Source organism: Cimex lectularius, unplaced genomic scaffold, assembly GCF_000648675.2.
Source record: "Cimex lectularius strain Harlan isolate CLEC.00 unplaced genomic scaffold, Clec_2.1 scaffold381, whole genome shotgun sequence".
NCBI classification, from domain to species: Eukaryota; Metazoa; Arthropoda; class Insecta; order Hemiptera; family Cimicidae; genus Cimex; species Cimex lectularius.
In genome coordinates this window covers 137729-160599 of record NW_019393025.1, presented here as the reverse complement: position 1 = coordinate 160599, position 22871 = coordinate 137729, and the positions used below count along the sequence as shown (strand labels likewise).

The following is a 22871-nucleotide window of genomic DNA, read 5'->3' as shown; positions in this document are numbered from 1 at the left end:
CAAATTAAAACAAAATCATAATCTATTTAATTTACAGGTTTCTAATTCTACAAGGAATTCAACATTGAAGAGGTCTTCTACAATAAGATAACAATGAACACAAATTGTATAATAGTAAATTTTATTTAATACATATTTTGGAAAAAATGTTGATCTTTCTTCATCCTTTCTGCATATCTTTTTGAATGGTGATGAAATTGGTGAATCTGAAAGGTTGGTAAAGAAAGTATTTTGATTTATAGTTAAATTGGTAATATTTAGTTAAGAAAAGATAAATAATGTCACTTTAACATTTATGACATAAAGAGAAAAAGCAACAAATTATACGCAATTTTTCGAAATTAAAAATTTGTGTCACTTTCTGGCTGCGATTTAAATATTAAACGCTGTAACTGAAGTGAGGTTAGGATGAAATTTACTATTTAAAAAAATCATAATACAGATCAGAATGTTCCGAATGGAACTATATTGTTTTTCCTATGAACAATAATTATTTAATGAATTAACACTGTAGGATATGTTAGATATAGAAAATACACATTACCTCTCAAGTAAATGTTGCTATTGTGGTGAAATATGCAATGAGTTAGAAAACATTAACGAAACAAGTTTCAGCTATGTAATTAGTAGTATGTATGGAAGAGTAAATCAATATTCTGGCTCTGATTTAAATATTGAAAGCTCACTGTTGTGAGGTTAGGATGAAATTACCTACATTATATTTGTAGTACAGATCAGAATGTTCCGAATGGGACTATATTGTTTTTCCTATGAACAATAATTTTTTTTTATTAATTAAATTTATTTATTAAAACGTAGACATTATACCAACCCTTAATTTTACAATAATATTATAGAATAAATAAATGTTTACATTCTTATAAACCCACTGGTACAATAAGATTTACATTTCACTATTCACTATTAATTTTTAATGTGTGGTGATTAGTGACTGTTAATTAATTTTTATCTACACAAGTTCATATGGCTTTGTTCTTTTTTAATCTTCTGACCATGTTTCGGTTATGTAAGAGTTTGGTCGCTTCCACATTCTCATGCTGGCTGAGGCGAGCCTGGTGTTTGGCGGCAAATCTTCGTATTTCCGCCGTGACTTCAGGGATCTTAAGATCCCTATGTAAGTCCTTATTCCTTATGTACCAAGTTGCATTGACCATGCTACATAAAATTTTATTTTGGAGTGTTTGTATGATTTTGATATTGCTGTGTTTGGTACAACCCCATAGTTGGATACCATATGTCCACATAGGCTTTATGACTTGTTTATATAATAATATTTTATTTTGTATAGCAAGATTGGAGCTACGTCCTATCAACTAGTATAGTTATCTATACCCTAAACCCATTTCTATCCTTTTTTTCTTCACGCGTTCTTTCCATCTCAGCTTGGCATCTAAGGTCATTCCCAGATATTTAGCTGTATTGCTGTATGGTATAGTAGTTCCATCGATTGTGAGCGACGGAACATGGTCCACCTTTCTGTTTGTAAAGATTAGATGAACTGATTTATGCTTATTTAGCTTGATTTTCCATTTTTTTGTCCATTCGTTTATCTTATTACATGAATTTTGGAGGATTTTGGTTGAATGGGTGATAGTCGATCCTAGTGATATCACCGCTGTGTCATCTGCAAACGTTGCAATTTTTACTCCATCTATTTTCGGAAAATCACTGGTGTATAACAAGTAAAGCAGTGGACCTAATATGCTACCTTGTGGCACTCCTGCATTTATTGTTTTTAATTTTGAATATTGATCTTCTTGTTTGACTCTAAACAGTCTGTCAGTTAGGTAGGAACTGATAATATCGACATACTGCTTTGGTAGCATACCTTTATTGATGAGTCCTTCGTGCCAGACCTTGTCAAAAGCTTATGAGACATCAAGGAAGATAGCAGAACAAATTTGTTTTTCTTCGAGAGATTTTTCTATTACGTCCATTACTCGGTGAATTTGGTCTATTGTTGAATGTCTTGTTCGGAATCCAAATTGGTGGTCAGGAATGATTTTCTTTTTATCTACTGTGTGTATTTTATCTAATGTGTTTTATTCGTTTTAATAATAACTTTTCAAAGAGTTTAGACACTGTTGGTAGTAGCGATATTGGTCATAATTACTTCTGCGAATTTCCAGATGCTGGGAACGTATTTCAGTCTGATTGCAGCATTAAATAGGTATGTTAGTTTAACTATACCCTTTTTTGGCAATTGTTTTAGTATTTCTCCAGTGATAAGGTGGAGTCTTTTTAGCGGGTAAATTTTTAATTTCTTGTGCTACTTCTTTAGGTGAAATTAGCTTTATATTTTCTTCTTGTGGTGTGGTTGTTACTTCAAGAAAGCTGCCATTGATGATTTCATTTGGTCTGAAGATTTCATCAAGGTAACCAGCAAACAATTCGGCTTTTTCTCTGCTGTCTCTCACCCAAGTACCAGCCACTTTTTTTAATGTAGGAATTTGGGCAATTGGTCTTTTAATTTTTTTATGGCCTTCCACAGCGAGTAGTCAGTGGCTTCGCCTGGTGTTAGATCTTCTAGATAGTTTCTGATTTTGAACAATAAATATTTAATGAATTAACACTGTATGATATGTTAGATATAGCAAATACACATTACCTTCCAAGTAAATGTTGATATTGCGGTGAAATATGCAATGCGTTTGAAAAGATTAATGAAACAAGTTTAAACTCTGTAATTACTAATATTTATAGAATAGTAAATGAATATTCTTGCTCTGAAATAAATATTGAATTGTATAAGTGAAGAGAGGTTAGGATGAAATTTCCTACATTACAATTATAGTACACATCAGAATGTTCCGAACGGGACTATCATGTCATTCCTTTGAACAATAATTATTTAATGAATTAACACTGAAGGATATGTTAGATATAGAAAATTACCTCTCAAGTAAATGTTGATATTGCGGTGAAATATGCAATGAGTTTGAAAAGATTAATGAAACAAGTTTCAGCAGTGTAATTACTAGTGTTTAAATTATTCAGGCTTCAATTTGTAAATTGAGCGGTGTAAGTGAAGTGGGGTGAGGATAAAATTTTTCTACATAGCAATTATATTACAGATCATAAGCTTTTGAATGGTACTATGATCTTTTTCCTTTAAACAATATTTATAGAATGAATAAACACTGTAGGGTAAGTTAGATATGGAAAGTACATATTAAATGTCAAGTAAATGCTGAAATTCATTTGAAATATGCAACGAAATGAGGAACATCAAAGAACGTTTCAGCTTTTTATGTACACATATCCACACAATATTAGACTTCTTTTCCGTCTCAGGGGGAATTTATCACCAATTAGGCCATCTTTTTAATGACTTTTACATAATTTATTTTAGGACAGTTCTCCTTGAATAAAATTATGACTTTTATGACGTTTTTAACTGCTGTGGGGGGAGAGAAGATAAGTGTTTGAGATGGAAAGGAATGTTGACGAAACGGCCTTCCGAGTCGCGGTTACCCTGGCTGAAGTGACGGCGCTTTGGGTCCACAGTTCAAAATATGTTATCGAGAAAGAGCAAGGATTCGAGGAGTGTCAAAGAAGGGGTCGTCGGAAAATATGTCAAAAAAGACACACCACCGGAAATGCCGAGTAATTATTATTTGAATAATTTAAATATTTTATTTTTTTCAATTGGAACATGAATGACAGTTTGAGGGTCAGTCGGCGCTTTGGTCTTTTTTTTATTTAATTTTTATTACAATACAACTTGCGATGCTTGAATATTTTCAATCTGTTTATTAAACGAAAAGGGCTTAGTTTAAAAAAATATATAACAACAAAAATAAATACAAAAGGTTCGTGTTAAATTCATTAAAAAAACAAAAAAAACAAGCCCATTGAATTAATAGAAATATGAGTTTTTAATCTTTTACAATGACTTACTTGACAGATATGTACTTCCAATTTCACCGGGTTGCTTTATTATTTAAATAATTATATGAACTGAATTGACGAGCTTATATAAATTTTGCCTGATCCTACACGACTTTTCCGATTGCTAAAGGATAATCCAAGCCATCTTGATTTTGTTGATATAAATATCATAATTATATATAAAAGATAAGGGATAAGGCGAATTTGAAAGAAAAACATTAAGTTCCTTCTTCAAGCTTTCTAGATTCTTCCCTTCATTGTTGGACAATCGTAATGTAGATTAGATGAGTTATAGATCTTGTCCGCTCTACTAAGCTAAATTCATAATGATTATTTGGAGATCATTATGCAATCTGGTGTGATGTAAGTTTTAGAAAAACATTTTCTTTGTCATGCCAACGTTTCGATCCTTATAGAGATCATATATATATTATGCAGGGTGGGTGACCAAGACCTGAGGGGTTAAATGCCTGGGTAGACTCGTACCCCATCCCTAAAAGGTCCGGGACTTGGTCGGCTCACGTGCCCTGCATAAACCTGTTGGACTTGTTCACAAACCCCAAGATTTTGGACCATTTTATCTCAGGGAGTGATTTGGTGATGTCCTCTCCTTCAAAGATTTCAAATTAGACCTAGCATACCTATCACACTTTGCGAGGTAGTGCCTTGTCGTTTCTTCTTTTATTTCGAAGAAGCGGCAAAAGGGATCTGGTAGGATACCCATTACGAAGAGGTGTCTTCTCAGTGGGCAGTGGTCCGTCAGAATACCTATCAGCCTCCTAATTCCCTTCCTTGAGATAGAGAATAGCCATTTCGATTCTGCTGGTTTGATCGCCTTAACAAACTCTTTCGATTGCCTGTGTCCGGGGGATAAATTCCACTCCCTAAGGAATTGTTTCATGCCCCAGTTATTGATACTCTCTTTCGCTGTGCTCATAGAGTGAGGTAATACCGGTTGTGGCCCGACAAACGCAGTATTAGAACCTTCTTTGGCTAGGCCATCCGCCTTTTCATTGCCATGGTGTCCTTTATGTGCTGGTATCCAAATAAGGGTCACCTTATTCTCAAACCTGAAAGAGATCCTATTGATAAGATCTATAGTTTCCTCCACCAGTCGTGAGGTTGACAAATCTTTTTGTAATGCCCTAAGACTAGCCTGACTGTCAGAAAAGATTTTAATATCTTTTCCCTTAATTTTATTTTCCATAAGTGTTCTACAACACACATTGATGGCCCAGATTTCCGCCTGAAAAACGGAGGTGTTATTGCCAAGAGGGGAGGAGATACTTATTCCTAATTTTGGTATGTAGATTCCTACATCACTCCCTCTTCCTTTGATAAGTGATCCATCTGTGTAGCAGTCTATGTTACGATGGTCATCATCCAGACTATAATTATAATCACAAGGGGTGACTACCTGAAAGTGCTTTTTCCCCGAAGGGGTTTTAATCTTTTTATCACTAACACTTAATAATTGACCGTTAACCTTACTCAATACTTACTGAGATCATCTTCAGGGCCTGGGATTTATAAACAATGTTTAAATTTTACAAATACATGTAAGATGTGAAAAAATGAATTTATACAATGCTAGAAATTTTACATTCAATCAAAGTATTCGTACTCGCTCAATGCGTTTGTTTTCTGTGTAGATGTGTCCATTCTTGTGTGTCGTGTTGAGAGTGCCAAGTGAGTTATTGATGTTTTATGTCTATATACGTTGAATTTTGAAGGGGTGGGGAAGGAAGTCGGGATAAGAAGACATTTTTATATGAGGAGTCGGCTTCTTTGAGGTGAAAGAAGCCGACAATGGGACAATTGGGTAATGGTTCGGCCTGATTATCTTTCAGGATTATGTAGACGGGGATAATTAGGGAAAGGAAAGCCAAATTGTTGAAGAATTAGACTATGTAGAAATGTTCGATGTGTGGAATGTAATGATTGTTTTATATGTTATATGTATGTTATCGATATTGAATTTAATTAATGATATTGGCGTAGCTGCGACTGAGTTTACATGTGTCTGTTTTGTAATTGATGCTGTGTTGATCTCTGATGATGTAAACCATTTCTAAAAAGTTACGTTTGTGTTTGTTTTGTTCTGTGTGTAATATTTTTGGATTGTAGAAGTAGAAATTGTCTTGGTGTTCAAAATGGTGAGTAGCCAGTGCAGTAGGATTTTTTTTTTTTTTTGTCGATGTATTGTTTGTGCAATAGATATTGGGATGTAATACCGATGTAAGTTGCTGGACAATTTAAACAATTATTTGATTTTGTAAATTACATAAACCATTACAAAAAATTAAACTCATAATGTATGATGGATGAGTGATAGATCACATCCGCTCTACTAAGCCAAACTCATAAGGATAATGGTATGGTATGGTATGGTGGAAAGGATACTGGGAAGCGGGGCTCATATTCCCCAGGCATTGCAGCCTTCTGGCTTATTCTACCTTCCCAGTACCCTAGTTTAGTCAATAGACTCAATCCTTCTTCTCAGAAGTATCAGGTCATTGACTGTTATTGCTGCAATTTGGTTCCCTGAGTCTTTTTCGTACGTTAGGTTAAACCTCCATTGAGCTGTTGCTTCGCATTCGAAGATGATATGAGTGTCTGTTTCCTCCTCTTCATTGCATAATCTGCAAATGGGATCATCATTGTATATACCCATGTTGTGTAGATGTTTTCTCAGATACTAGTGACCGGTTAGTAGTCCCACCACTCCTCTGAGTTTTGCCCTCTCTAATTGTTTCAGTGTTTTTGCCAATTTTGGTGAGGGTTGTTTCATCATAAGTTTACTATGTCTAGCACCGCTAGAGTTTATCCACTTCTCTTTTTGTTTTGTTTGGATCCATTCTGCGATGGAGGATTCTATGTTTGTTCTTGTTATCCCAAGGATAGGTTCGGGGCCTATGTATGGTCTTGCAGATCCACTTCTGGCCAGTATGTCCGCCTCTTCGTTACCCAGAATTCCCCTGTGCCCTGGCACCCAAGATATCATCAGGTTGTTGTGTTTTCCCAAGTTTTGGAGATTTTGGATACATTCAGTGACTAGTTTTGATGTAATTCTTTTACATGCCAACTCTTTAATAGCTGCTTGGCTGTCTGATCTTATGAGGATTTTTTGTCAGTGTAAGCTCTTTTAAGATTTTCCAGGACACAAGCGTTGATGGCATGTATTTCTGCTTGAAAGACCAACTTCCCTAATGAGTTTGATTGCTCATGTTTTGGGCTTGTACAGAAAACGCCTGATCCGGTTCCTTTGTTTGTTTTGGAGCCATCTGTATACCATATCATTGTATCTGGTGCTTTCCTGTGTTCTTCCTCTCCTTTATAGTCTGTTGAGACTTTATAGGAAGTTGGGAAGATTGTTTCCGGAATCATGTAGACAGTCCCCACTTCTAATAATGGGTGTCTGATTTTATTGATTATGGTTGTATGCCCGAATTGTTTGGTTCCTTTCCAATTTAATTGTTTTTGGAGCCTAAATGAGCTTTTCCTAGCCTCTCCTTGTATGAATATTTCTAGTGGAAGTAGATTTAGCAAGGTTTCTAATGCNTTGAGGCCATCATCACGTCCATCTTAACTCCTTCCTTCATGTAGTTTAGCCTAATTGCTGTTTGGTCCCTGGAACAGAGCTCATAAGTGATTAGGCATTGTAGTTCGTTTTTAATTAAAATGCATGTTCTTACGTTTTGTTGCGTGTGGTCATATATTACTCTTTTTCCCCTATCTCCCAGCCTGGCTACTCTGCCTTTTACTAGCCAGGGTTCTTGGATAAGGGCTATGTCGAAATTTTTCTCCTTAACCACGACAAAGCGTAAGTGTTGCAGCCTTACTGTGCTAGAGGTTTGCTTGAAGCATCAGTGTTGGTTGCTTTTCTGATGACCCTTAGGTTTATCATCGCAAAGCCAAGGTATAGTTTTAGGTTGGCTTTGTTCAGATTCCCAAAGGATACATCTTCTATGTCAACCACCAGGATTAGACTTTTTCCTTTGTCTTCTATCTTCTGGCTGATGATTCTCCATTTCCCGGTATTAATACCTGGGTTTTGGGACTCCATCAGCCCGAGAATGGTGGTAGCATCCGTAGTGCCCAGAAGGTCAGGGTCCGGCACCCCCATGGCCACCCTAGTGGTTTTAACGATTTCTCTATAGGGCCTTCCCTAAGGTTTGCCCCTTCCCATGGGTGGATGGTAGGCACCGTTGCCATGAGCCATTCCTTGGCACTTTGATTTTCACAAGTTATCAGGACTGCCCCCTTCTCAACATATCCATTCCTGAACTGAGGTCCCTGGGAGTTTTTGCTCTTCCAGACCTCAGCCAGGATGGCCCGCTGAACGGTTCTGCCCTGATCGGTTGTTAATTCCTTTTCCGGGTATTCTTCCAACACCACGGCCATTTTAAGCACCTTGAGGGCTTGCTGGTATGTACCAGAGCCCTCCCCCCCCATGTTGGGGTGGATGACCCGCTCCACACCGCCTCCCCCAGTTTTGCTCTTTTTGGGGCATGTCCTAGGAGCACTTCCACTTGATGATGGGGTGCTACCCAATGACCTGCCCCTTTTGCCACTTTTGGTTGGTGTTGGTCCCGGTTTTTTGGGGTCAACACTTCCCGTGGTTTGCCTTGGTGTCAGAGTCCGGGGTTTTACATTGGGGTTTTGTCTTCCTTTCTTGGTTCTTTTTAGGATAGGCTCCCCCCGTTGTTTGGCCCTGTGTATGGCCATTTTGCGTCTTTGTGCCCCAGATATTCTTTGGGGTTGTAGACGTAATTCCTCAATCTTCTCCGTCACCTCCATTGGAGTGGTTTCGTATTTTGTTTTTTTCCTAAATCTGCAGAAGGCGACGCAAGAAGATTGTCTTCTAGCTCTTCGTTTATGGGAATTGGAGAGGGTTCGGAGCCCCCTTCAATTTCCATGAGTTGGTTTTTGGTGTCTTCCTTTGCAGGTTCCCCCGGTGTTTTGTTTTGTACTGTAGGTTTTTCCATGTAGTTCCCACGAGTGAGAGGGATCTAAAGGTCCGCACCGGAGGAGCCCTCTCTCCGGTGTAAGGTTATTTACTCAAGGGTGTCGCCTGGTGCCCTCGAGGCTCCGTTATTGGCACAGTTATCCCTGTGCCATTCATCCATCGGCACAGATCGCATAACACCTTGGATTTGGGCTGGAAAGTGGGACTAGGATAGGGTGTAGGGTGGGAGGAGGGGTAAGGTGTTGGGTTTAGGATTAGGAGGTGTCAGGTCCAGCTCCTGTCCCTCCATACCCCTCTTTCTGTTTGTTAGTTAACAGGGTACACCCGCATAAGCTTCGTGAAGGTGGAAAGTCGGAGTTGGGTATTAGAGGCTGTTGGAGGCACATAGTACCCGTTCGTACCCCCATAAGGATAATATGATAATTATCAATCTTGATGTTATTGATATAAATATTATAATTATATATAAAAGTAATGCTTGCTTGCTTAAGTAATAATTAACTAAGGTAAAATACTACTACGGTCCTTCTTCAATCTTTCTAGATTCTTCCCTTCATTGTTGGTCAATCGTAATGTAGAATGGATGAGTGTTAGATCATGTCTGCTATACTAAACCAAACTTACAAGGATAATATAATTTATCTTAATGTTATTGATATAAATTATGCGGAAATCGTGAGATGCAGTCTGGTGTGACGTAGGTTTCAGAAAAACATTTTCTTTATCGTGCCAACGTTTCTTCATCTTCAGGGCCTGGGATAGATTAGATCGAAACGTTGGCACGATAAAGAAAATGTTTTTCTGAAACCTACATCACACCAGACCGCATCTCACGATTTCTGAATAATTATCGATTAACGGTCACTAATCACCACACATATTCGTCAATTTAGGTTTTTTCAACTTTTCACTACTTTACCACATAAAAATGCTTACAACTTCCAAAATGTTGAGACTATAACAAATCCAATTACACCATTTGAAAGAACGCTAAATTTGCTATAAGATATTTCTATTTGCAATAATCTGAATGACATAAAATGTTAGCCAATATCAGTTGGAACATGTCAAAATTACAAAATTTAAAATTTTGGTCATGATTGCACGTTCTACTGAGGTTACAAAAAAATACCTACAACTTTCACAAAAACTTCTTCATCTAATATGCTTTATGTTGATATATCCAGGTTTTTAAATAACGTTCTAGTAGAGTTGAAAAATCAACGTAACGCATATTAAATGAAGAAGTTTTTGTGAAAGTTGTAGGTATTTTTTTGTAACCTCAGTAGAACGTGCAATCATGACCAAAATTTTAAATTATGCTGTTGAAGGCATGTTTATACTATGTGAGGGACATATGGACGTGCATTAGAATAGGATTGTCGCTGATTACATCGAAAATTTCATTTCAAAATTTCATCCATAAAGTGAGTGGCTGTCAAAGACCCTTCACGAACAACAACCAACTCTGTGCGACTCTCCATTGAAATTCCCACCCACACCATCACTGAGTTGAAAAGTTTGGCTCTAGGAAAAATTACAGGCTTTGTACCTTTCATTTCACCTTCTCCACACTCTTTCGTGCCCATCTGGAGATCGTGGAGCAAATCTACATTCATATGTAAAAAGTACTGCAGACCAATCGTCAAAAGACCAATGGCTGTGTTCTCGAGCAAATGTGAGCCGTTATAACGTTGTGGGAGCGTGTGTTTATAACGTTGTGGGATTAATATGGTTATAAAAAATAAAATAAAATAAAATAATAAGTCTGTACCCGTTAAAAATAAAAGGTTCTTATATTAATAACAAATTAATGAATCAAATATATCTTATAAATGGTTACAACTAATTAAATAAGGAAAAGGGAATATTTTCTTATGATAGAATGTAATTAAGTGTAAAGTTATTTTTTCGTTTCCTTTTCTCTGGACAAGTTGTATAGTATAGTGTAACAAACCTTTATGAACGAACACCACTCCACAAGAATTTTTCACAAGCAGTTTTTTTGTCTTGATAACGTCACACACTTTTATTTTTACTTTATCTTCTTTCTAAAGTTGCAAGCGACCGAGTAACTCAAAATCCAGCGTGGCTCTTCCTTAGGCCTGCCGCCGTCCTCTCGTCTGCCTCCTCAATCGTTGGAACTCTGCCTTATTGATTGTTTATGTCGCTTTGGCGGCCTTTATGAAATGGCTTGTCATACCGTGCAACTCTGTATGTTCTGGTTGATTCTGGTCGTCTTACAGGGCAAAAAGCCATCTGTCCATACTGATTTCATATCTGCTTCGAGCAGTGCGTTCAGAAATTTGGACACCTCGAACTTCCTGGGGCCGATGGATGGCTTGAACAACAGTAAGGTGCCGGTTTCTGAAAATTCTCAAAGCCAAAACATGGTCATCCTGTTTTTGTTACCCTAGGGTGTCCAGAATCGGGCCTTCTATAGTAGGACCCAGTTTCTCGAAATCGTCTTACAGCTTCTCGCAGAGTTCATAGGGCACTCCGATAGCAATACATGATGGAAGGTCCATCATCAATAAGTGCCACATCACGCGCAATGTCCTCAGCACTAAGTAGCATTTTTTAGTTTAAAAATTGAAATTAAAAAACAAAGATGAAAACTAAACTGTAGAATTCAAATGAGACTGAATAAACATTTTAAATTCCGTAGAAATTAAACATTGAAAAATCCTTTATCCTTGTTTTGGATTAAAGATTAAGTGTGTTTATGTCTAATTAAAATTACAAATTTAAAACTAGCCTAAACAAATATTTATTGATAAAAACAATGAGACAAATTACAGGCAGAATTTTCTTTTAACAAGAAAACAAAAAAAAATCAGTTGGGCAGAATTTTTGCCTATCAGTGTATATTTTATTTGACGTTATCAGACATGACATGCTTATTTTAATAATCGTTAATCCTATGTTATCGTGAATGAGTTTCCTGTGGGCACTCCGTCTACAACAGTGGACATACAACAAAGATGTTTCACTATACTTACAGTAAGGAAATATCAGGCTTATAAATAATTTCTATGTATCAGTCAATTTATTTAAATTTCTAAACTTTAAAGTTTTTTTAAATAGGCTTAAGTTAAAATCTATAAAACATGCCACTCTTGACTTGATAATATACTAAATAAATTTGGACAATTTTAAAACTAACATATATTAAGCCTTAATAATAAAATGAGGCAAAACACATAATATTAACGAGTTTATTTATAAGTGCAAAGGGAGCGAAAATTATAAGTGCATATCTGATTGTTTTTTAGTTATTAATGTATGGACTACGGAACCGGTAAAAAAGCCTGTACGGCGTGCTGGGTTCAAACCGGACAATACTATCGCATTAAGACAATCTCAGGTATAAAATTTAATATCATGTTTACAAAAAAAAAAAAGCTGAAAGATATATATTTTTTAAAGGTATCTAGTAACACTACTTCTGAAATGTTTGGAGTGCACCGTAAAACATCCCAACCTGCTCCTGCTGTTTTAGGCCACGAAGGAAAATACACTCCAAGTACTTCAGTTCCTGATCTTGCACAAAGGTTTTTTAAAATTATGTTATTAAAAATGTGCCAACATATTAACCATAGTCTGTCGGATGTTTATCCCCATTCAGCTGCTTTAGTGGTGTCACTATTTTTTCTTTTTTTGGGAAGTGCCCTGTAAAGAGAGATTTTATTATCTGATAACACATAACAGCCTGTACTGCCTATTCTTCACTCCTACCATTTTGCTACACTAGGTTTCCCGAACTTTTCATAAGAATCAAGAACTTTTTTCTTTCTTTTAAAGTCAACCTTTGGCAGGTCAAAGTTAATGTAAATAAATAAAAAACAATGGCAGACCACCTGAAATGCTCTGGCCGATATGGTCAGGACTAGTCAAGCTGTGGTTTATCATTTCACAGACTTGATAGTATTTGTGTTAATCATGAAATTTCCTCCTTTGGCCTGCAGGGTGACAAAGCTGTAATTTGATCCTGACTTGTTGGTCTGTTGATGTTTTTGAAAATATAAGTGTGTCTGAATATGGCAAAGACAGACCAACTCAGTGCAGATAGGCAGATCAAGATGATCAGTAAGGATGAATTTATATTTTATTACTTACTGAAGTCAGTTGGACAATTTCTTTTCAAATCTGCAAGTACTAATTATTACACCTAATTTGAGGACATATTTACATATATACATGGTCTAATTGAAGAGAGCAAACTTGCGACGCCCTTTTGGATTTTAGGGATAGGATTTGTTGAAAAAGAGTTGGATAAGACTATTGGGGTGAATGGAAGGGTTTACTGTGGAACATGGTAAATTTTTCAGTAATTAAATTTTGCATAAACTGGTCGTTGTGGATAGTAGTATTGAAGATACAATGCAAAGTGTGGTGACTATACTACTTTCTCAACAAAAATGACACCTAGTGGAGAACAACCAAGCTGTAGCTTAGCGCAATTCAAGACACAATTTTTATTTTCTCTTTCTGCTTGAAAGAAATAAACGAGAGGTAAACTATCTAAGGAAGCCAACCTTCCACTGATTCCAGCAGTACCTTCCAAACATACCTATCCCTGGCTCTCTGAGGATCGACAGCCAATATACAGTTTTTAAAAAGACTAAAACCGAGATTATTAATATTATACTACTCTTTAATGAGAGAAGAAATTGAGAAAGCCTGTGGAGGTAACATAAGCAGGCAGGAATTCCTGCTAACTACAAACTCGGAACAGTGGATTGCCAACACAACTGGAGTCGCACAGTCTGACCCATCTTCATTGACTCTTCTCAGAGCTCCTTTGAGGTTTGAGTCCGCTCACCTCTTGGCAACCATGAGACTCCCTTCCCAAAGACTCAAAAGGACCTTTCAGCCGTTCAAGCTCACGGTTTCAAGGTGTCTGGTACAGTCGGATGAATCTCAATACCATTCAATCTCTTCACCACCTCATCAAGAGATCCACTTGCTTATCGATGCCCTCTCTCACTAGCTAGAGTGAAAAGGGTCTTGTGCCATCAAGCTCACAGTAATAGACTCCCAGTGGGGCAAACAGATTGGGACCTTCTTGAGAAAGCAATTGTACCCTTCTCAGGGCCAACACTGCAATTGACATCGTGAAAAACTGCCAAACATAAAGCATTTACAATTGATCTAAGGACTTTAGATTGAAAGGATTGGAAACATTGCATATCAGAAGGTTTAACAGTTCCCACAGTTAATATACCTTATGTCCATATTGGTTGTAGTTTTGTAGATTGTCATAACTTTATTAAGTAACTGCAGTTTACGTTGAATGCAGTCAGATTTTAAGATAGGAACATTATCGTAGTAGATTGTAAGAGATTTGCCAGACACACTTTACACATGAATTTTATTAGTTATTACTTCTTAAGATGCAGCTAACTCTTTTTTGTTTTAGATTTGCAAGTATATCTGTTGCCAATAGTGATGGTCCTGCTTGTATTGCCCAGCCACCTTTATATACCACACCGTCTTCCAGTCTTTTGACAAACATGAACAACCCTTACAACTATCCTTATACAGATTCCCAATTCAACTTGAACAAATCTCAGGTAAAGTTTTTTTTTAACTTTTACAACGCAAGTTGACAACAATTATTAAACTTAATTTTGCAAACTTGAGAAAAAGTGACTTGCATTTTCAAAACTCCACTTAAGCCATTCTACATGATATTTATTGTTATTTAATTTTCAGGCTGATATACCCCATGCAATGAGAGCAAGAAACGACTATCCAGGCAATTTACGATACAGCCAAACTACATCTTATGATTATTCTTTTGCACCATTCCAACAAGTAAATTATTATTTATTTTTAAATTTAAAATCTTTTTTTATGTATATGTGAAGTTTATAACTTATTAAAGAAAGAATAATCTGAAATGATCTAGAATCAAAACGTATTGTACAATACAATTAATTAAGGTTTTTAGTTGAGATGAAAACTTATGAGGTTGAGATGGGGAGTTGATGTCCGAGTGGATCGAGGTCACGATAGCTCAGGTAGTAGAGCAGCGGCGTATCTAGCCGAAGGTCGTGGGTTCGAATCCCTCTCGTGCCATTAACTTTTTTTCATATCAACTAAAAACCTTAATTAATTGTAATATATTAATTGGTCAAACAGACCACGAAAGTAGTGAATTAAGTATTGTACAATTTTTGTGTGAATAGTCAATACAATAATTATATTCATCAGTGTGATTTTTATTAATAAAAAATTCACTAATTTCGTGGTCCTCTTGACCAATTAATACATTACAATTAATTAAGGTTTTTAGTTGAGATGAAAAAAAGTTAATGGCACTAAAGCTCTCCAAGGCCATTTCATTTGTCGTTGAGAATCCAATCCGATTACATGACATTTGAAAAATGGCAAAAAGGAGGGAAAACTCATAAGGTGGGGTTGAGTTAGGAAGTTGATGTCCGAGTGGATCGAGGTCACGATAGCTCAAGTGGTAGAGCAGCCGAAGATCGTGGGTTCGAATCCCGCTCGTGCCATTGACTTTTTTTCATCTCAACTAAAAACCTTAATTAATTGTAATTAATAAAAAATGTGAAATCTTGCTTGAAATTGGTGCAATTAGGCAATTTGCTGCCCTTTAGATTTATTATTTATATTTGTATTTATGTTTTACTTATTTATTAGATGTACCGACCCCAATTAGTTCAATGTCTGCCTCCCCCGTCACGCCACTCTCAACATAACTTAGCTGCCGCCCAGTCAGGTATTTTTTATTAAGAACAATGTTAAACTATATCGACAGAAACATCTTGATGTGGTTGATATATACCTTAATTAATATTATAATTGCATATACAAAAATAAGGATAAGGCAAATTAAAAAAAAAGATGTTCTTTCATAACCTTTCAAGAAATATCTCACCTTCATCAGGTCTCGGATAATGGTTAATAAATATAAAGATCTGTTTACAGTATTTAAATTTATGGTTTCAGCCAGCGTTTAGCTTAGTGAAGTGGACATATCTACCACCATCAATTGTGACAAAGGAACTGATTTTTTTTTTTTTTCAAATTCGCTTTATCCCTGATTTTTTGTTTTATGTACAATATTGACTAAGTGTAATGTTTTAGTAATGGAATCGGATAAGCCACCAGACCCAACAAACTTACAGCATGTTAACTATTTACCAGATAATCTAATGCTTCAAAATCAGGCGATATCACCACTCGAAAGAGGTTCAATATTTTCCTAGATTCTAATGTATATGCCTTTTCTTTTTGCCTCGTTCATGACTGTGTTTACAAATTTTATATTAGAAACAGGTGAACTCCCTTTACCTCCCGGATGGACTGTAGATTTCACTTTAAGAGGCCGGAAGTATTATATTGATCACAACACAAAAACAACTCATTGGAGCCACCCTTTGGAAAAGGAAGGCTTGCCAACTGGATGGGAAAGAATAGAAAGCCCAGAGTATGGAGTTTATTATGTAAAGTAAGTTCTAATTAAAATAATAATAATAATTTAAGTAAGTGGCAAAATTTATATGTTCAACAGACTATTAACTGGCACAACATGAAAGTTCAAAATGTGAACAATTTACAAACAAGACACCCAGTGACCAAATTACTATATTATTTTATTTTTCTGAGAACTCAGAGCTTAATATAAATTTTTTTATACCTTCTGCTAGCCATATAACGCGAGCTGCTCAGTATGAACATCCATGTTCACAATATATTTATCAACCTGAAATGAGAGTTCAGATGGAATTGGGCCCTTCGCCACCCAATCCTCCAAGGCATACCCACTTCCATCCGCACAGTGCTTTGGTACCAGCCAATCCATATTTAAATCAAGGTATTTGTATACTTCAAATTAGAAAATAGTTGTTCAGAATTTGAAGTTGTGTATAATTTAAAATTTTGTGTTTTTTTTATATATTTACAGAAATTCCTCGGTGGCTGGAAGTTTATAGTAGAGCATCTCAACAACTTGATTACAAGCTTAAATGGGAGCTGTTTAGGCTTCCGGAACTGGATTGTTTCAATGCCATGTTGACCCGTTTATATAAACACCAACTAGAAGAGATCGTTATGAGGTATGAAGCGTATAGGTCAGCTCTACTCTGCGAAATTGACTGCAGATTGAGATCACTGAGCAGAGGTCGAATCGTAAGTGGGCCGAGAGTCGGTGGACGAATAGTCAGTGGCCCTCCACCTCACATTTCCAACTTTTCGCCTTACACGTCAAGGCCGAATATTCTGGAACGGCATAAAGATAAAACACTCCCTCATCAATCTGAGACGAATATTTAATATTTTAATTGGTAAGTGATTTTTCAGTTTGACTACAATTTAAGTATACACTGAAATATGAGGATTATTGTAATCATTTGTTATGGTTGATTAAAATTGTAATTATTTCATAACAACAAAATAGAATATGAAAGAGAGCTTTACAGCGATGATTAAAAGTTAACACTTCAAATCCATATTTTTTGTAATTTTCGTTCACGGAAGTTTTTTAATAACGCAGCTTCAACATTTTTTTGAACACCCTATTGATTTTATTGCAAAACTTGCATTATTGAACATTATTTTGGCTTGGAAGGTCAATGTTTTTAGAAAAATGGAAGTGGTATTCTCACTCTTTTAAAATATTTCTGTTTCAAATGAAATGTAGCTGCTCATTCACTTTCAAAAGTGTTGGAACCTATAAAATTGTAATTATACTTGCAGCATACAACGTAGAAACAAAGAATTTTATTCTCGAGTGCTTACGTTTATTCACATGAATAATTTGGATCTTGGTATGGTCCGGATGAAACTGGCAGTCCTTGGCAATGTTGGGCAGTGACTGAGTCTATGTCCAAAAAAAATCTTTAGGATTGTAAGATCATGTTTTAAGGACATAACCTTAAAGTAATTCGAAGGCGAAGCAGATAACAAATGAATTTCTATTTTCGTCCAGACCATACCGAGATCCAGAGTATTCATGGATAAAAAAATGGTCAATATATATATCACTTAAAATAGAACTTGAGTAGGGGGAGAGGGGCCAAAAGCCCTAATATGACCTAGCAAAATTTAGGCACCACACTATCAATTGAGCTACTTCGTACTTCCTAACCCAACATCGTCCCTAACTTAACTTAAGGTCATCCGTAACCCATTCCTTTAACCCTACTTAACCTAACATCGTCCCTAACCCTACTTAACTTAAGGTCATCCGTAGCCCATTCCTTAACCCTACCTAACCTAACATCGTCCCTAACCCTACTTAACTTAAGGTCATTCGTAGCCCATTCAAACATCGTCCCTAACCCTACTTAAGTTAAGGTCATCTGTAGCCCATTCAAACATTGTCCCTAACCCTACTTAAGTTAAGGTCATCCGTAGCCCATTCCTTAATCCTACCTAACCTAACATCGTCCCTAACCCTACTTAACTTAAGGTCATCTATAGCCCGTTCCTTAACCCCACCTAACCCCATCCTAAAGTTTTATAAAGTCGACTCTCGATAATTCTTAACCCAAGGGACCATAAAAATAATTTGAATTATCAAGAGTTTGAATTAACAAGATAATCAAATTATCTAGAGGAAAGAAAAAAATTGAATTATTAAAAGGATATGTATTTTAAAAAATACTTACATAAAATGTACAAGTATATAAAACAACATAGCCAACATAATAATAATGAAAAAGCAGAAAGATAAACGTAGGTTTTAATATTATGCATTTTAAAAATAATTGGTGTCTTTTGTTTCAATGTGGTCTTGCGTCCTTTGTCTAAAGCATTTTCCAAAAGTGACTACTGCTGAGATACACATTGTCATCCACATTTGTTTTAACCAGGAAATTATGGAGCATGTCAAGAGATTTTCTGGCTTCCTTTGATGTAACATTCCATATTGGCTCTGCTTCGTTTACGTCGTCTTCATCATTGCCATCATTTTTGCAAGAACTAGCCAAAATTTCAGTGTCTGATAACGATCCAAAACAAATACAAGTACAATTGTCTAGAAAAAGGAGGATGTTTCTATTGTTTCCACATTTCGTTACCAAAATGTAGAAGACAGTCATTAAAAATTTCTGTTGGCATCCATGCGTTTTTCTTTGCCTCGTAGGAAGTAGGAAAAGACTTGATGCCCTTGAAGCACCTAGGATTCTTTGCTTTACTTACAATTAGGGGTTTTTTCTGTATCATCCAAGTTTGTAGTAAGCAGCAAGGTAATTAATTCTTTTTTTGCTATGTTTCCCCCATGACACTTTTCATCATGGTCTGGTCAGGGAGACATTTAAAGAATAGACTGGTCTCATCCATTTTTTTTTTTTTTTTTTTTTTGAAGCAGGAATGTCGACAACTTCAGCCATTCGTTTCCTTGCAGCCCAATATATCAATGCTCTCCTACTGTATTCATCATTTCTTGAAGCGCTTCTGACGTCTTCCAGAGCAGAGCACGTTTCGAGGTGTTGTGCAGACATTTCCTCTCCGGTGTTGTACAGCATGCAGTCTGATTGTTGAAAAATCCCAATCCTGCACAGATGTTTTGCAAAGTAGTCGTGGCCAGTTGTTAACTGAAAACAGGCCATGAATTGTTCTCTAGGGAGGTTTAAAGGCAGTAACCTATTTGTATCTCTTAGAGACCCCATTTGCTTTCCCTCCGCTTTTGCTCTGTGCTCCCGTTTCATTTCATCAGGAATTCAGGAGAGTAGTCTTTATAATTCTCTTAGCATCTCCATAAGTAAGGGGCATATGTGGTTGGTGCATTAGAGATCCTTTCTTGGCAAGACTGTCCGCTTTATCATTACCATGTAGGCCATTGAAGAGCAACAGTTGTACTGCAGCTTATTAAAGTGTTCAATATTCTCTGACATAGGAGTACAGCATGGGAATCGGAGAAGTAGTGAGATGTAATGGCCTGGATCACAGCTCACGAATCAATCAGGAGCACAACCTTACAGTCCACCTTGCTCTGCAACCTATCCAAGGCCAACGCAACTGCCTGTACCTCTCCATCATAGTTTGTCGCTTTTAATCCAACAGGTGCCGCCATCTCAAATTGTGAGCAATAGACTCCAGCTTCAGCGCATTCTCTAGCATCAACTGCTGAGCCATCCGTGTACACGTGGAGCCGTTCATTTGTTGGATGAAGTAGAGCGAGGGTTTCCAGAGTTATTGTCTTAAGTTCTGTAGGAGAGGCACCCTCCTTTTTCACAGGTTTCACTAGGTCCAGGCAGGAAATTACACCTGTAACACCTGCTCCATTTGTGTGGGAAGATCCTGGCGCTTGCAACATTCCAGGCCAATTCTTCTTATAACTTTCTTGGCCTCAGATACAAATGGTATCTGTGTTTTTAGACTCACACTAGGTGGACGATAATCTCTCTAGCGAGGAAGGCCAAAGGATTCTTTCATGCAGGGCCAGAGCCAAGCTTTCTCTGCACACAGCAATAGGCTCCATGTTTGCCTGCATCACCATGGCAGCTGTTGGATATTAAAAATATTGCAAGGTGCACAATTGTCAATAAGAGTCCGTAACTTGTCTTTCCATTCAACACATGTTTTATCAAGACTCATGCTTTCTCTGCATATTTTTTAAAAAGAAATGTCATGTCAGCGTTTGAAATTTGTGAGCCATACTTCACTTGCAAGAAGAAATCCTGCAATACCCTATTGTGTAGCAAATTCTAATGCTTTCACTTTTAATAAAGCACCTCCAACAAGTAAATTTTGCCCTCTACATTGTCGAGCCACTTAAAGAATCCTCAAGAAGAAGGGGCTCAGGGTCCCTGGCCTGATTTTGATTTTTTTTGCAAAATTCTCCCTCTGTTCTTCAAAATTGTTGCCAGTGGAGATGGTGGAATGTTGAAGTTCTTCGTCTTTTTCTTTAAGGAAGGATCTTTTTTTTTAAACCACTTTCCGCAGCCACCATATTTTTTTCTTTTGTTCATAGAAAGAGATGCATATTTTTTGTTTGTATTCATTCTGACCACTGAATATAACAAACTAGAGAATTGAGAAATGTAAAGAAACTTTTGCTAGATGGAATACATGGAAAAAGTTTTTACCATAAACAAGCGAAGCGGAAAAAGTGAATTAAAGAATGTTGTTTCTCCCCTGTCACAAAAAATATTTCATATTACCGAGTGTATCCAAATACACAGAATTTTTTCAATTTACCGAAGTGACCAGCTAAGGAGTTCGAATTATCAAGAAATTCGTATTATCGAGTTTTGAATTAACAAGAGTCAACTGTATTTGTTTCGTCGCTGCAACATGCACGATCGGAAGCGAGGACAAAGAGTATTGTCTAACATTGCAGCAGTCGTAGAACTCTTTGTTCTCACTACGGATTGTGCCTTTCGCCTTGATGAAACAAATGTAAATGTTTTTATTTAAATCTCTCGTTAACAATCTTATTTACCCTGCTCTTTAACCCATTACCGTCCCTTACCCTACCTAACTTAACGTACTCCGTTTCCTAACCCTACCTAGTCTAACATATCCATGTTAAATTAGGATAGTTTTTTTACAAAGTGATTTATAGCATAGCTCAATGCTTTCTGCAATATATTATATTTATATTTTACTTATTAATTAATAAATTATTATAGATTAATTTTTTATCTTTTTCAGAAACTTTAAAGTTGTAAAGGATCAGTATTTTATTCAGCAGAAGTATTTTGTTTATAATTTTTTTTTAATGTTGTGTACAATTTGTCCATAAAGGTGTATTATTTTTGCTTTAAAGTTAACATTTGTTGTACTATTTTATAGTTTTATTTTTATTGACATATTACCAGTTTTTCGCTACTATCAAAACTGTTTATTATGTCTGTTTTTAAAGTGATGCTTTTAAAAAAAATTGGCCGAAACACTTTGGCAAGCATTGTTATATTTTTTTCCTTACTATCACTGCAGTTTTACTTTCAGTTTAATAAGTTCAATCAAAATTTAACTTGAGAACTAGAAATAATAAAAGCTGTGATTTAATACACAAATTGAATACAGTGCCTTTTGACAATATTAAAGATAATTTATCATGAAACTTAATAATAAATAATTAAGCGAGGCTCGATAATTAGCCAAATTAAATGTTTAAGGATAAACATGTGATATGTTATTATAAATTCTTATTATATTTTGTGATGTGTTAATGTATGTAAATATTTTAAAATATGACTAAAATAAAAATATTTTACTTTTGTTTACCTATTTGAACCAATTGATTCCTCTCCATTATGTTTAAAGATTTTTTTTATCAGATCCCAAGACTTTAAGAGCTTGTTAAGCTAAGCTAAGGGCTTAGCTTGTATCTACCCTTCAGGCTTTGGCTTTTTCACTTCCAGTAGTTATCTCCTCATGGCCTTCATACCAATTTCATTCAAACTTATTGCATACTTACGGAGCCTCGGGCATCATCGCTGAATGCCCTCTCAACAATGGAAGGAATTGTTGGTAGCTCTTTAATGTTTGGGACATTGAAAGAAGCAGACCATTGTGTCACATATAGATCAAACAGAATTTTTTTTACCATTCCTGTAGGGAGCTTTTTCTTTTTAGGGTTTATGTCATTATTTTTCAAGTATGTTTTTTCAATGAAAGGTCCATGTTTATGTCAGGAAAAATTATAATTTACATTTTTCATAATTCCTGTGGCTTTCGAGGGCTTGTGGTTATGGCCTTTCTCGCGTGGGGGTTTAGGTTGGGCATTTATTGGGACAGGAGAAGGCTCAGTAGTAGGCATTCAGGTCTTGACCACGCCAATATCTCCGTATCGTTTTTTCTCTCGTCATCATCCCTCGACACTTGTCCCTGGCTTCGACAATTTATCAACAGGAGCAAGCGTGGATTCGGGCCCGAACTCCAACATCCAGTCCAGCGCTGTCGAGCAGTAGCCAGAAATTCACATTTTTCCGCAATAGCAGTAACTGTCTTTTTTTTTAAATTTTATTTATTCAATTAATTTATTTCATTTTTATTTTCATTCAGCAAT

General features: G+C 36.2%; 2 protein-coding genes across 3 annotated transcripts in view; both read left to right on the top strand.

Annotated features, from left to right (window-relative positions):
* The window catches only part of LOC106666932 (growth arrest-specific protein 2-like), a 104622-nt gene extending 104513 nt beyond the window's left edge, over positions 1 to 109 (top strand). Inside the window, exon 8 of the mRNA XM_024229839.1 lies at positions 38 to 109. Coding sequence (XP_024085607.1) covers positions 38 to 91 — 54 coding nt within the window. The 3' untranslated portion in view covers positions 92 to 109. The remainder of the gene's footprint in view (positions 1 to 37) is intronic.
* Positions 110 to 3476: 3367 nt separating this feature from the next.
* LOC106666921 (protein salvador homolog 1-like) lies at positions 3477 to 22050 on the top strand. Of its 2 annotated transcripts, none has more exons than XM_024229837.1 (11): positions 3477 to 3627; positions 12157 to 12248; positions 12311 to 12435; positions 14304 to 14457; positions 14600 to 14701; positions 15551 to 15629; positions 15998 to 16102; positions 16190 to 16361; positions 16561 to 16727; positions 16818 to 17196; positions 21512 to 22050. In XM_024229837.1, the coding sequence occupies exons 1-10, from the start codon at positions 3537 to 3539 to the stop codon at positions 17183 to 17185; spliced, it is 1455 nt and encodes a 484-aa protein (XP_024085605.1). In that variant the 5' UTR covers positions 3477 to 3536; the 3' UTR covers positions 17186 to 17196; positions 21512 to 22050. The 2 variants fall into 2 exon arrangements, with proteins under 2 accessions (XP_024085605.1, XP_014249946.1); XM_014394460.2 differs by having other exon boundaries at positions 3478 to 3627; positions 16184 to 16361.
* The last annotated feature ends 821 nt before the right edge of the window (positions 22051 to 22871 follow it).